Source organism: Panthera pardus, unplaced genomic scaffold, assembly GCF_024362965.1.
Source record: "Panthera pardus isolate Hobbes unplaced genomic scaffold, ASM2436296v1 HiC_scaffold_15, whole genome shotgun sequence".
NCBI lineage: Eukaryota > Metazoa > Chordata > Mammalia > Carnivora > Felidae > Panthera > Panthera pardus.
The window spans coordinates 20,746,753-20,762,937 of NW_026526710.1; the positions used below are offsets into that span (position 1 = coordinate 20,746,753).

Sequence of the window (16,185 nt, forward strand, 5' to 3'; positions counted from 1 at the left end):
TGTTGGACCCTATAATGACCTGCAAGCATGGCAGGTCCAAAGCAGTCCAGATAAGGCTACAAGAATTGGACAAGATTCGGCTATTACTCATAAGACAGAGCTTTTGAAAACTGAGTTCAAGTTAATTGCTAAAACAAAAAATCACTACCCTTTCAAGAAGCGTACAGAATTTAGAGTACATATCTATAATATATCAATCCCAATGTACAAAACACAGTCCAAAACTATCCTACACATCGGGAAACCTGGGTGGCTCAGTCGGTTGAGTGACTATTGATTTTGGCTCAGGTCATGATCTGAGGGTTGGGGGATTGAGCCCCATGGTGGGCTCCACGCTGGGTGTGGAGTCTGCTTAGGATTCTCTCTCTCTTTCCCTCTGCCCCTCTCCCCAATTCATGCTCTCTCTCTCTCTCTCTCGAAAATAAAGTAAAATAAAAATAAGAAAACAAATTATTCTACATACCAAGAAACAGGAAAATGTGGCCCACACACTCTAAGAGAACAGACCATAAACGAAGACCATTCTGAGATTACTCTGGTGTCGGAATTATCAGACAAGGATTTGATGCAGCTTTATAACTATACTTCAAAGATGTAACAGAAAATATACATATAATGAATAAAAAGATAGGAAATAGCAGAAGAAACATATTAACTATGGGAAAAACCAAATGGCAATTTTAAGACTAAAAAACACATTTGAAATAAAACCTTCAATGGATGGACATAACAGAGATGCCAAAAGAGTTGATGAATTTGAAGAAAGATCCATAGAAATTACCCCCACAGAAAGAAAAAATATTTGGGGAAAAACACTGAATAGGGCAGCAGTGATATTCAGTATAATATCCAAAAATCAAATATACATATAGTTGGAATCCCAGAAAGAGGGGAAAGAGAGCTTGAGGTAGAAAAAATGCTTTAAGGGGTGCCAGGGTAGCACAGTCAGTTAAGCATCCAACTTCTTTTGTTAGTTTATTTATTTTTGAGAGAGAGAGAGAGACAGAGAGAGACAGAGTGCAAGCAGGGGAGAGGCAGAGAGAGAAGGAGACACAGAATCTGAAGCAGGCTCCAGGCTCCGAGCTGTCGGCACACAGCCCGATGCAGGGCTCAAACTCACAGACTGTGAGATCGTGACCTAAGCTGAAGTTGGATGCTCAACCAGTTGAGCCACCCAAGCACCCCAAGTATCTGGCTCTTGAGCTCAGCTCAGGTCTTGATCTTAGGGTTGTGAGTTCAAACCCCATGTTGGGCTCTGCCCTGGGCATGGAGACTAGGTAAAAAAAATGCTTTAAGAGTAATGGTCCAAATTTTACCAGATTTGATGAAAGATAATAAATTTACAGATTTCAAGAAAGTCAGCAAACTCTACAAAGGATAAACAAAATATCTAAAATTACTCCATTAAAATACAGATTGTCAGAAATGGGGGAGGGGGTGCTGAGCAAGATATTTTTATATTTGTCTCAATGAAACACACTTAATATATAAAAACACTGGTTGGAAGTAGAAGGGGAAAGATGTATCATGAAAACAGGAAGCATAAAGAGACTGAATGGCTACATTAATATCCAGTGAAGTCGTCTATAAGACCAAGACTATGACCGGCAATGAGGAGGGACATTTCATAGGAAAACACATAACATCATAAACACATATGCACCTAATAACAGAGCTTCCAAATACATTTTAAAAATGACGAGAAAAAGAATAGACAATTCTACAGAGTTGGGAGATTTTTATCACCCTTCTCTCAGCAACTGATAGAACAACTAGATCTAAAATCAGGAAAGAGGGGCACTGGGGTGGCTCACTCAGTTAAGTGTCCGACTCCATTTCAGCTCAGGTCATGATCTCATGGGTACATGAGTTCAAGCCCTGAGTCTGGCTCTGTGCTGATAGCTTGGGATTCTCTCTCTCTGCCTCTCCCCTGCTCGTGCTCTCTCTCCCTCTCAAAATAAATAAATAAACTTAAAAAAAATAATTTAAAAACTCAGTAAAGATGCAGAAGGTCTGTCCTATCAACCCCCTTAATGTTAATTGATATTTAGAGAATATTCAGTTAACACTCCCATCTTAAATTTTCCATGGGCTTTAGAATAAAATCTGAATTTGTTACTCTGGCCCCCAACCCCATCTCCCTCCTCAACCTCATCTTATCTCACACTACCCCACTCCTCTAATCCACTATGAACATACCATGGTGGTCTAATTTCAGTTCCTCAAACATGCCAAGTTCTTTCCCACCACATGAGGGGCTATGTCTTAGCCCCGTTTAGCCTAAAATGCTCTCTCTCCTCCCCCTGCTCCCATCTCCAAAAGACTAGCCTCCTTGTCAATCAAATCTCAGTTTCCATGCCCACTCTTCAAAGAGTCAGTCTTTCACCCATCAGTGTAAAGTGGCCCCCAAGTCACAGTACCTCACATTCAGTTCTGAGTCTGTTCTGAGTCACTGCATAGCAGTTATTACTTCCTGATACATTTCCTGTTATTTATTGCTTGTTTATTGTCTGTTTCTCTCGACCAGAATAGAAGCTCAAGGGGGAGCAAGGGCTTTGTCTTGCTCATCCAAGCAATGCCTGGCACTGGCGGCTGACGTATACTGGTTGAATGAAGAAAAGTCTACGGATTAACTTTGCCTCTGATCTTATATTTATTCTCTGTTCTCCATAATTTATTTCTAAATCTAGGTATATTTACATATTTTAATAAGCTGCCTCCAAATCTCACTGGAACAAGGAAGCAGAACCAACACACTGAGCAGTAACTATGCGTCAGGCAATGTTCTAGTGTCCTGCAGTCACAGACAGGCACTGCCACCGCCCTAAATCTTAGCTGAGGACACCCAGGTAGGTAAGCTAGAAATCGACTGCCCAAGTTTACATAGTCAGAAACTGGTGGAGTCTAAAGCCAAACTTAGGTGGGCTGAATTTAGAGCTGGTGCTCTCAACCACTAAGTTACAGCCTCCCGTAAACAGCATGTTACAGATACGGTTTAGAAAGCAACTGTCCATCCAGCAACTTATCTGAGCCTCACAATCAGCCTGTGAAGCAGCAGGTGATGATCGGTAACCTCGTTTCACAGATGAGGTAACTGAAGCTCAAATATGAAGCATCCATACTGTGTGCTCCTCAAGTACAGAAACAGTGTACCCTTCACATTTATAAGCTCCAGGTCTGAAACGTAGATGCTTCAGAGATGGCTCAACGACTGGCCCCACATCCCACAGCAAGTGAGAGGCGCAGCTATACCTAGAGCCTTGCTAGGCCTTCTATGAGTCAGATACAGATGACGATGAATGCCAATTACACACGCAGAACAAGCAGGCATAGATTAAGTATCACAGAGCATTACAGACAACAAATGACATGGGAATCGAAGATGTAAGCAATCATGGAAGATGGGGCTAGCTGTCCAGAGAGACTTGTTAGCAAATACGTAAAGTGAGCTAGACTTTAACAGAAGCTAGGGAAGGCAAGCAGCATTCTAGGCTGGAGGAAGGACATAAGTAAAGAAAAAAAAGAATGCGCTCTATGGTTAGTGGAAGTTCTACATAAGAAGGTAGTGAAAGATAAAGACAGAGAGGTAGGAAGGTAAGTAATAACTAATATAGAGATATGTGAATGTCAGGATAAGTTATGAGGCCTTAAACATGCTGGAAATGGATAGCCACGAAAAGTCTGGGGACCCAAGAAAATGGAAGTACAACATATAAAATATACATTGCAAGATATCTGACAAAAAAGAGTCTTCTAGGGATTGGGGTCATACAACGGCCTCCAGAAATCATCAGACTGATAAAACCAAGGGCACAGAGAGGAATTATTGATAACCTCAGTGCTTAAAGGCTGTACTAATTTAGAAACCTCTATTTGAAGCCCCATGACTGGATGGTATCTTCAATAAAAGAATATAGAGCAAGCTCCTGAGGAGCTTTGAAGAGTTATCCTCCAAAGCGATCATCTGGTAAGTTAGATCCATTGTGCACCAAACAAGAAGACAGGAGTGAAGAGCTGGAAGCACACCAACCAGAGAAATTCCAATGTTTAAAAGCTCAAATTGAAACACATCTGCAGTACTCACCGCCATACTGGCAAGAAGTGCTCAAGAAGTAACCCAAGTAGACTGCCCACGTTTCAACCTCGCAAAAGTTATGTGTTAAAGATCTCCCTGTATTTGACAAGGTGATTTAGTACTTGCTGAAACTGGAGAGGTGAGGCTTTTAAGAACAGAAAAAGAAATCTCTGACAGATGATGCTGTGATACTCATCCAGATTAGAATTCAGATTAAAATAACAAAAGTTACAGCATAGTGAGTAATATCCTTCTGATTTGCCTTATTTTTTTATATGATGCTAAATGTACATCATCATTTGACCATTCTCCCTGGAAATACATTAATATAATTTTTAAAATATCAAGTTCTCAAGTATATATATAAAAAAATTTCAAGCTTTATATATGATCCAGGAAGAAAAGAATATTCCTCCAATTTTCAAACTTGTACAAAGATTACAAAGGAGTCCTAAAATGCTTGAGGATAGGATACATATGTCCTTTTTAATATATATTTTAATTTAAAATATTTCCTATTACTGTTCTAATTTCTTCTTTGACTCATAAATTACTTACAAATGTATTCACTTCCAAGAAGTCAAGGATTTCTTAGTAAACTCTGTTATTAAATTTGAGTTTAATTCCACTGCGGTCAGAAAACACTCAGAACAATTTTGATCTGGAAATCTGCAGGAGTTTTCTTTAGGGCCCAGCAAATAATTTCTTTTGATAAATCTTCCATGTGTACTTTAAAGAAGGCAAATTCTATTTCCGCTGGGTGCTTCATTCTATATACGTCACTTAGGTCAAGTTTATTCATCCCTTTATTAAGATCTTCTATATCCTTACTAATTTTTTGTCTGTCTGTTCTATAAACTCTTGAGGAGTGTATGCTAACATCTCTCACTAAGAATGTAGACTTGTCTTATTTTAGGTCTGTCAATTTCGGCTTTATATATTTTGAAGTTAGCATTATTTGTACCCAAGAAGGTTAAGATCGTAATCCTGACCCCTTTATCGTTATGAAATAATCTCTAGCTCCAAGTAGCATTTACCAAATATTTGGCCTGTACCAGCTTTGCTTTGGTTGGTATTTGTATCTGTGCGTCCCCTTCCATCCTTCTGTTTCTAGTACACTTGTAAGCAGTATATAATAAAGTTCCGGTTATTTATCCAGGAAGGCAAACTTAGACTTTTACTTGGGAGTATTTAGTCCATTTACATTAAATGTAATTACTTATGCAGACGGTTTTATGGCTACCATCTTATTCTTTGTTTTCAATTTGACCTATCTAGTTTATGTCCTTCTTTTATTCCTTTTTCCCTTTTTTATGAATCCACTATTGTCTTATTCCATTTTCTCTCTTTCAACTTGTTAGATATATACTTTTTATTCTTATAAGAGCTGTCTTAGAGATTACAATATGTATTCTTAACTGATTACCAGTCAATGCAAATTATTACTTTTACTATCCACCCACCTTCCAATAATCCTAGGATCTTAAAACACTTTAACTTCTTTAACCCCTCTCTTGCTTTTTGTGCTATCATATATTTCAGTTTTATATATATTTTAAAATCTAAAAGCTCTATTATTTTGCATGGTTAACATTCATTTATATTTTACATAGATGTCACCCTTCATGATGACCTCATTCCTTCCTGAATTTCCATCTGGGATTATTTTCCTTCTGCCGGAAGTATCTCTTTTTAGTATTTGTTGCAATGCAGGTCCAGGGCTGACAAAATTCCCTTAGTTTTTCTCTGAAAATATCTTTATTTCACCCTCATTTTGAAGGAAATTTTTGCTGGGAATAGAATTCTAGGTTTTCTTTTTTTTTTCTTTCATTACTTAGATGGGCACTTCACTGCCTGGTTTTTTGTTGTGCTGTTTTAATCATTTGTTTTAAGATGTCACAGTCTATTATTTATTGCTCTTTTAAAAATAATGTGTCTTTTTCCACCCTCTGGTTGCTTCTAAGAGTTTCCCCTTGTCACAGGTTTCCATGTGTTACATTGATGTGCAAAGATAGGTTTCCTTTGTAGCCCTTCTGCTCAGGGTTCTAAGTACCTTGAATCTGTAAGTAGCTGCCTTTCATCATTTTGTAAACCTCTCAGTATTATCTCTTCAAATATTGTTTCTGCCCCATCCCCTCTCTCTTCTCCTTCTGGGATTACAATTCTACATATGTTAGACCTTTTAACCATGTCCCACATGTCTTTAATGTCCTTATCTTTTTCTTTTCTATATTCTTTCTTTTCTGTGTTTTAGTGTGAGATTATCTACAGACCTGCCTCCCTATGTATTAATCCTGCCTTACATTGTAACCAACCTGCTATTGATTCCAGTTATTAGGTTCTAATTTCAAATATTCTAGAATATTATATCCTACATATTATGTATTCTACATAATATTCTAGAATATGGATTCTACACAACATTTTAGAATATTCTACATATTGTGTATTCTACATAACATTCTAGAATATGTATTCTACATAATATTCTAGAATGTTCCACATATTATGTATTCTACCTAATACTCTAGAATATTTGAAATTAGATGTTCTAGAATATCCATTTCGTTCTTCATAATAAATTGATCTGAGATTCACTATTCCTCCATTTTTTCTTCTTTTCCTCTATTGTCTTAAACATGTTATTTAGTTATTTTTTAAGTACTTGTTAGCTCAGTATCTGAGAAGACTCACTATCTGAGTCTCCTGTCAGTCTGCTTCTATTACTTTCTGGGTCATATGATCTTGTATCTTAGATGTTCAATAATTTTTTACTGTGCGCTGAATACTGTAGGGTCTCTCTATATTATCTTCCACCTGCAAAAACAGGACACAGAGGGTTCCACGTGTACTCTGTTACACAGGTGGGGAGAGGACTCATCACCCAATATGGGATGGGGCTGGGCTGGGTCTCCATTTTTGTAGGACCCCCGTCACCTCTGGTTTGCCCCTATTCCCAAGGCATGGCTCTCCATGGAGTTCAGTGAGAAGTCTTTGTCAGCACTAGATTCAGTCCTGCCCATACAAAGTTTTCAGATAGGTCTTTGGCCTCCTGTCCCACCCGGCCTCAAACCTTGACATAAATCTCGACAGGGAGAGTAATCACATGTTTGGGGCTCCTCCAGTCTCATTTGTTTGTTATTCTAGCCCCAGAAACCTCTTCTGGCTTCTCTGTCTCCCAGAAGCAGCCGTCTGCCTGGGGCCAAACCTGGACCATCAGACAAGAGTCTGGAAATCAGTGGCTGCCCCACGTGATAAGTAGCTACAGATCTTTAGTGTCAGTCGACCGCTCCCTATAGGGTTTTCATCTCTTGCCGGTTCTGTTTTCAGACTCCTGCTACCGCAGGTCCATATTTCAATACAGCGCCATAAGGCTGTGGGAGATTTCAGTGAGGCTTCCAGAAGCTCCTGGCCTATCTCTTCAGCTGCCTTCCCAATGTCTTACTGGGAAAACCAGCTGTGTGTCCAAGGCTCCCCTTTCCCACCACGTCTCCCAATCTGTCACTCCAGCCATGTGTGACCGGAAGATGTTGCTACTTTCTCTTTCACTCAGTAGCAGCCCTCTGCCTCAGCTTACGTTTCCAGAGTCGGTAAGTTTCTGCAGAAAATCAAATCACTGATGATCCTCAGCGTCCCTCTCAATAGTAATCCCTCCTCTAGAATTTTAGTCCGACTGTTCCTAAGTGCTCCCGGAGCACTCCAGCGCCCTTAAAAATAGGATGTTCATAGATGTCATCAGTATCTATAATCAACTACATATTATACTTTGTACTACTAATTATAGTCAATGAACTTCTTCATATTTGTAAGACACTTAGTAGTCTCAATATTTTCCAAAGTACAGTCTAAATATGCTTTTAAGATAAAAGCATCAGTAAAACAGTTACTTCTTACCTCTTCATAAAACTTCACCTGAGGTACAGCTTCATTAATTTCATTCAAACAAAAATCTTTAAATAGCAAGAAACCTAAAGGAAAAGAATAAAAAATTTCAGGGTGGGCAATATGTTGAATTTTTACCCCACAGGGTGTTTTCAAAGTAATATGTTTGTACCTCAACCTCTTTCTCCCCTACCTTCAAAAATAATAATAAAGACTTCAAAGGGCTAATTACCCCCTAGAAGGAAATACTCTGGGTAAGGTAAGAGTACCACACCCCTGGCTCCTTGCTTTGGGGTTCCTTCTCTACTGGCAACCTCCCTCCCACTTTTAAAAACTGCATGATAAACAGAGCCAGGGATCAATGCTCCTCGGGGCTACTGGTCTCTACAGCAAACAGAAGAATCACCCAAGAAATAAGAGCTATGGGCATGGTGTAAGTGTTGGTAAGAGTCTTCATAAAGCTAATAAATACCACACCCACGGAAATAGGACCGAACTCTACTAAAAGGCTTTCAAGACCTTCCCACCAGCCTTTCCTCTTATACTTACTACCTCAAAGTCCTTCAAAATCCCCAAATACCTTGTGCCAAAGCAGACTACCCACTCCCAGATTGTGCTCTGCTCCTTCATAGCTCCAAGCCTCACCTTTAAGCCATCAGCCCCTTAAGAGTGGAATACCACCTCTGTTACAGAGTGCCCAGTACACAGCAGGAGGCCACTAGATGTTTGTTGAACAAATGCTTATTTACGTAACCCTTCCCACATGACTCTGTCAAAGTGCTTAGCACACTCCAACCGATTATCTAACTTATAAGTCATACCCGCCCCAGCCCCAGCATTTGCAAACCCAATGCCTAGGTTAATGCCTGGCATATAGTCAAGCCTAAATGACTGAATGAAGTTGACTAGGACAGGGTGATACCAGGCTGAGGGTGGGAGACTAAAAGTAAAAAACAACTAAACAGTCAAAAAAAAAAGTCAGAAGGAAGAAGGGACGGCTGGAGGAAACAGAAGTCACAGATGGGAACTGAAGGAAAGACTCAACGAAGAGTCTAAGACGTAGGGAGAAAGTAGGCCAGAATTCCCCAGGTAGGACAGAGAGAGGCGGAAGAAGCAGATTTGACAGATTTCATCTGAGGTTCCCTAAGGAAATCACGTCACTTGAACCTGTCTGTTACGGTTCCATACATTCCCCTCCACAGTTCCAGGAAGCTGACCTCTGAAAATGGTAGATGCTCACTGACTGGAACTAGGAGGAAGTATTAGGACCAGGCCAAACCAACTAGGGTCGGGCAAAGACTGGCATCAGGGACATGGTCAAGCTCACCTCATCTCCAGGCACTGAGGACACCCTGACACATGACCAGGAGGAAATTCAGGAAGCAGACAAAGAGAAAGAGCGGACGAGGCAAATCTCTACCTGTCTGCACATTAACATTTTTATTTTAAACACGAGCAATGGTTATCTTTTCATACTCGTGGCATTTCAAAGTACGTAATTTCAAATTTCCCTTGGCATTTCTTCTTTGACTCATGGGTCATTCAGAAAAATGTGCGGTTTGAGTTCCAGGTATTTTGGGGCTTTCGGGTATTTCTATGATACTGTTTTCTGTTTAATTCTGCTGTGGCCAGAGAACATGTTCGGTAGGATTTCAATGCTTTCAAATTTACCGAAGCTTGGCTTTGGCCCCAAATTTGGTCCACGCAGGTGAATGCTTCATGGGCGCTCGGGGGAAAAAAAGGGTATAGGGTAGAGTGTTTCGTTAAACAAAATAAAAAGGCAATGAGGCCAAGTTGGTTGACAAGGACTGTTCAAATCCCTCCTCCAAATCCTTACTGAAAGTCTCCTTATTCTATCCATTATCAACAGAGGACTGTTGATATCCTCATCTGTACTTGTGGATTTGCTCATCTTTTTTCAGTTGTGTCAGGTTTTGGTTCATGTATTTTTCTATTTTGGGGAGAGAAAACTAAAATGAGAACTGAGGCTATTTTTGATCCCATGAGAGATGTTTCTGCGACGCCTAGACGACAGCACGAACTAATATGCATCTACACCGGCCACCGGCTTTGGGCTGAACTTGGAATCAAGGGGAGGCTGTTCGCCACGGCCCATCATGCCCTCTGGAATCGAGGCTTTACTTTCTCCTCCAGCTTGGACTGTTCTCTCCCAAGCTCACTGCGCTGAGGCCGTGGGCCTGCGTTCCATGCGCTCTTTAACACTAAGCTTGATATGCTCTCCGGGTTACCAACTTGCTGTCTGCCCTGACCTTGTAGAGCTGCAGAGCTCAGCTCACACACCCCCTCCTAAGGCCTGGTAGGATTCTCATTAATTTTCATTCTCTTTCTCTCTCTCACACACACGCACATGTAGACACACATGTGCACATACACACATGTGCGTACCACACACTCTCTACGGCACTTGTGACTAGCACAAATGATCATATGCATATGTTGGTTTACTTCTTTATTACCTACCTCCCCCACAAACACTGGAAGCCGCTTACGGAAAGACCATGTAGGTCCTATTCTGTACCTACATACGCAGGAACAAGAACATCGTGACACAGACGGGGTGAGGGAAAAAGAACCAAGGAAGGAAGGAAGACTGGGGTCGGGGGGAGGGGGCAGGGGGGACAACGGGAGATGAGGGGCAAGTAAGGAAAAGGGAGGAGGGAAAAGAAGGAGAACAAGGGAGGGAGGGAGATGAATGAATGCACACCCAACTACAAATGTTTCTACCTGCTTCTTTAATGCAATTTCCATTGTCAATGTGTGGGATGAGCCAAAGAATGACTGTAACACTCTACAGGGAAAAGCCCCATGATTTTCCTCATGTCTGCACACAAACTGAAGCCCTACTTTCTGTCCCAGCAGCTGTTAAAATGGAACAGCAAGAAGAAAGGTATTTTGCCTTCTGGATAAATTCTAGATCACTGTGTTATAGGCTGAAAGCAATTTCCCTTCACTGGGCTTAAATTACACACACACACACACACACACACACACACCAAATGTAGCATTCTACAGATTAGAACCAAAGCTAAAGGGCAAAAATAAGGAAAAATTTGCCTAACAGATTCACTTCACCAGTGTGCTTTCTCCAGATTTTAAAGAATAAAAAATAGTGACCTGATACCTGCTTTTACTAGATAACTGTGGGATGTGTTTACCCCTATTTTTATATTTGGACCACTGCAAACTGCCTGAATACTGATTAACTTTGGGGTGTATATAACATCCAGAAAAGGTAAACCATCCCAATTTGTCACAATTATTTTGCAAAAATTAGGAGAAAGAACTGTATTGCTTTTTATGAAATACCAATGAGAACTTTTTATAATATACAAATATAACTTTTTTTTTTTTTAATTTTTTTTTTTTCAACGTTTTTTATTTATTTTTGGGACAGAGAGAGACAGAGCATGAACGAGGGAGGGGCAGAGAGAGAGGGAGACACAGAATTGGAAACAGGCTCCAGGCTCCGAGCCATCAGCCCAGAGCCTGACGCGGGGCTCGAACTCACGGACCGCGAGATCGTGACCTGGCTGAAGTCGGACGCTTAACCGACTGCGCCACCCAGGCGCCCCCAAATATAACTTTTATATTGCTTTTTATAAAATACCAATTAAGAAATTTTTTAAAGTATCAAATATAAATGTCTATTAGAAATTCTGAAATGTTACCTCCTAAAATTTTTTCAAAGGAGAAAGCAAAATGTGAAAAACGTCTTACAAGAAATAATGTCTGTGCCACGTTTTGCCAAGGAGATTCTAACACTGGGAAGGATAGACTGTGTAATTGTAAAAGTGTCTACCAATATTGACTGATTTGACAAAGCACTTCCTGAGTATCTACTAAGAGCCACTGTGCTCTACACTGGGGATGCAATAGTGAAAATAAATAGAACTTGTCCCATAAGGGGCTTATGGGTTGGCATAAGGGGCAGAAAACAAAGAAGTACACAAATAAAATAAGTGCAATTTATGGTAAATGAGATAAAGGAATTTTAAAAAGTGCTGAGACAGATGATAAAAAGAAGGAGATGAATGTCCATACAGAACGCCAATAAGACCCCTCTGGGCTGTGAGATGAACAGAGTACAGTGTGTCAGATTAGAAAAGGCTAAAATGTTTAATCTCTCTCCTATTCAATAATGTATTACAGGTCTTAGCCGGTGCAATAAGGCAAGAAAAGGAAATAAGTTATTCAAAATGGAAAGAAAGGAAGAATTAAAACCGATTCTATTCATAGACAAGCTGGTTATCTATACAGAAAATCCCGTCTACAACATAACTACCAGGATATATAAGTGAATTTAGCAAGGCCTGAAGGTACAAGGCCATTAGATAAGCATTAATGACGTTCTGATATGCTCACATCACAATTTTACATTTTTATTTATTTTTGAGAGACAGAGCACCAGCAGGGAGGGGCAGAGAGAGAGGGAGACACAGAATCCGAAGCAGGCTCCAGGCTCCGAGCTGTCAGCACAGAACTCGATGCAGGGCTTGAACTCACAAACCATGAGATCATGACCTGAGCTGAAGCTGGACGCTCAACTGACTGAGCCACCCAGGCACCCCATCACATCACAATTTTAAAACAAGTCCATCTACAATAACATCAAAGAATAATCAATACTTAGGAATACATAAAGAAGAGATATATAAAACTACTCTGCTGAAAACTACAGAATATCACTAATAGAAATTAAAGACCTGACTAAATAGAAAGATATACTCAGTTTATTGGTTGGAAGCCTCAGTCTTGCTTGGATGTATGGTCTCCCAAAATTGATCTTTAGATTCAACACAAACCCAGTCATAATCGCTGGAGGCTTTTTAAAGAAACTGACAGGCTTTCATTTTAGAATGTCTAGGGAAATGCAAGAAACCTAGAATACCCAAAACATGTTGAAACAGAAGAAAAAGTCCAAGGACTTACACTACCCAATTCAAGACTCATTACACAGACATGGTAATCAGTGTGGTACTGGCATAAAACTAAACCAGTGGGGCAGAACAGAAGATCCAGAAAAACTCCCTCCCTTAGATGGCCAACCTATTTTCAAAGGCACTAAAGCAATTATTGGGAAAAGAAGGTCTGTTCAACAAGTGGTGCTGGAAAAACATCCAAAGGCGGAGGGAAAAAGAAACAAAAGGAACCCTTGCCTCACGCCTTATAAATAATTAAATTAAGATTGATGACAGAATTAAATGTAAAAGGTAAAACTCTAAAACTTCTAGAAAATGTATAGAATACCTTCACAGAAAATATTTACGCAGAAGATTTCCGAGGCAGAACACAGAAAAAGAACAATAAATTACACTTGATCAAAATTTAGCACTATGTTCATCAGAAGACAATTAAGAAAACAGACCGGCCACCGACTGGGGATAAAATATTACAAAAACTTAAGTCTGAAAAAGGCCTTATGCCCAACTTATATATAGTTTTTTTAAAAGCCTCTTACACATCAATTTTTAAACGAAAACCACCATAAAAGAGTGCATAGAAGTTTGAACACTTCACAATGGAAGCGATACAAAGGAGCATTATGCACATGAAATGGACTCCACATCGTTGATCATCATGCCAGTGTAAATTAAGTCACTTTGAGAAACCACTGCACAACGACTTGAACGGCAGAGCTAAGAAGACTGACCATACTGTATGTTGGCAACCAGAACTCTCGTTCGCTGAGGAGCACGTATGCTGCTTTGGATTCCTCATGCCTCTGAATCCACAGGCCAAGAAGGGAGTCGCTGTGTGGGCTGGGGTGACTGATCCAGGGGACATTGAACTGCTCCTCCAGAGTAGAGGGAAGGAAGAGTATGTCTGGAAAACAGGAAGGAGACCCCCTCTCTCCCAGTATGGCCCTGCTCTGTTGTTAACGTCAATGGAAAACCACAAGAACCCAATTCAGGCAGGTTTGCTAATGGCCCAGACCCTTCAGGAATGAAGGTTTGGGTCACCCCACCAGGTAAACAACCATGACCAGCTGAGGTGCTTGCAGAAGGTAAAGGGAATACAGAATGGGCGGTGGGAGGGGGTAGTTAGGAACACCAGACTGTGAGTAAGCAGACTGCTCTCCATAATGGGGTTGGGAGCCACATCATTCAGGGAGTTGAAGTCCTGACTAGAAGAAAAGACCAGTCTCCCGTGAGCAAGAAGAAATTCTGCCGGCAGCCAGCCTTCGGACTCCACTTGCACATCAGCTCTCTTGGGGCTTTTGAGCCTGCCAGCCCACCCTGCAGATTTGGAATTGCCAGTCTCCATAAACACAGGAACCAATTCCTTATAATTAACTTCCCTCTCTGTGTCTGTGTCTGTGTCTGTGTCTGTGTCTCTCTCTTTCCTTCCCTCTCTCTCTCTCTCTCTCTATATATATATATATATATACACACACATACATACACACACATACACACACACCCTATTGGTTCTGTTTCTCTGGAGAACACCAGACTAATACAGATTTTGAGCACGCTGCAGAATGTATATTCACTTGGGAAAACAGTCTGAAAGCCTCTTATAAAGTCAAACACACACTTAACACACAACTCAGCAACTCCGCTATTAGGTATTTACCCAGTGATAACATACGGCTCCAAAAAGACATACATGAATCTTCATAGCAGGGGTGTTCACAATTTATTTGAAATAATCCAAAATCCGTCGACTGAGGGATAAATAGTCATATTTTCACACAAAGGAAGGCTAGTCAGCAATAAAACAAACGCTAATACATACAGCAACATAAGTAAATGTCATTTTGCTTGTCCGAAGATGCGGACATAAAGGAGTATATACTATAGAATTCTCTATATATGAAGTTCTAGAACAGGCAAAACTAGTCTGTAATTTAAATAAAACAAGAAAAGGGGACATGAAATTGACCGGGAAGGGCATGAGGGAACTTTCTGGGGACGGAAATGTTCTGTGGCTTGATAGAGGTGTGGGTTATGTGGGTTTATGCATTTATCAGAATGAAACTGTATACAGTACTGCACGTAAAATTTACTCTAAGCAAATATTAACTCTAGCTAGTAGGTTTGCTTTTCACAGTAGCATGAGTTGGCAGTTCTAAAACTATTCATGATGTGTTCTAGGCTTCTACAATTGAGTAAATACACTGAGGGTGACAGGAGCCTTCTTGGAAAAGGGATAAAACAAGGAAAGAAAAGAGCATGTATACTGTACTAAAGGATTGGAACAGGGTATCCATTTGAGATCCATTTAAAACAATTTTTTTAATGTTTATTTACTTTTGAAAGAGAGAGAGAGTGAGAGTCGGGGAGGAGCAGAGAGAGAGGGAGACAGACTCTGAGCTGTCAGCACAGAGCCCGATGTGGGGCTCAAACTCGTAAACCGTGAGATCATGACCTGAGCTGAAGTCGGACGCTTAACCGACTGAGCCACCCAGGCGCCTCTTGAGCTCACTTTTTTAACCAGCTAGACAAACAGATATACACAAACAGACATACATACTCCTTGCTCTTTAGCCAAGAAGACCTAGAAGCAATGAACACGTCTAGCGTACAAGTTTGCAGGCTCTAAACACCGTGCTCTATTAAAAGGAACTACGATCCCTTGAAGAAAAGACTGGTTGATTCTACAGCAGGGACAGTGAATACCAAGCTAAGCTCTAGACATCTTACTACCCCACACAGTAGGACAGTGCTCAAAGGATGATGGGGACATATCAACAGGACACAGGAACCAGCTCGAAGAGGCTCCCACTAGCCAAAACTAGGGCAACTAGGACATCAAAATAAATAATATTGTAATGGATTATTACCACTGGCTAAACTAAGGATCCATGAGTCCACACTGATAGATGGATTGGGGAGAGGGGCAGGTAAGAACGAAAGAAAGAAAGAAAGAAAGAAAGAAAGAAAGAAAGAAAGAAAGAAAGAAAAAGAAAGAAAGAAAAACAGGAAAAGAAAAAAGAAAAAAGGAAAAGGAAGGAAGGGAGGAAAAAGGGAAAGAGAAAGAAAAAAAGAAAGAAAGAAAGAAAGAAAGAAAGAAAGAAAGAAAAACAGGAAAAGAAAAAAGAAAAAAGGAAAAGGAAGGAAGGGAGGAAAAAGGGAAAGAGAAAGAAAAAAAGAAAGAAAGAAAGAAAGAAAGAAAGAAAGAAAAACAGGAAAAGAAAAAAGAAAAAAGGAAAAGGAAGGAAGGGAGGAAAAAAGGGAAAGAAAGAAAGAAAGAAAGAAAGAAAG

General features: G+C 40.3%; 1 protein-coding gene across 4 annotated transcripts in view; it reads right to left on the minus strand.

Moving 5' to 3' along the window:
• The window catches only part of GRK3 (G protein-coupled receptor kinase 3), a 131,842-nt gene that overhangs the window by 62,260 nt on the left and 53,397 nt on the right, over positions 1 to 16,185 (minus strand). For 3 of the 4 annotated variants that reach the window (XM_053902229.1, XM_053902228.1, XM_053902230.1), the window contains exon 3: positions 7,970 to 8,043. The exons of the other annotated variant lie outside the window; for it this stretch is intronic. In XM_053902229.1, coding sequence (XP_053758204.1) covers positions 7,970 to 8,043 — 74 coding nt within the window. The remainder of the gene's footprint in view (positions 1 to 7,969; positions 8,044 to 16,185) is intronic. 4 annotated transcript variants of the gene reach the window in all.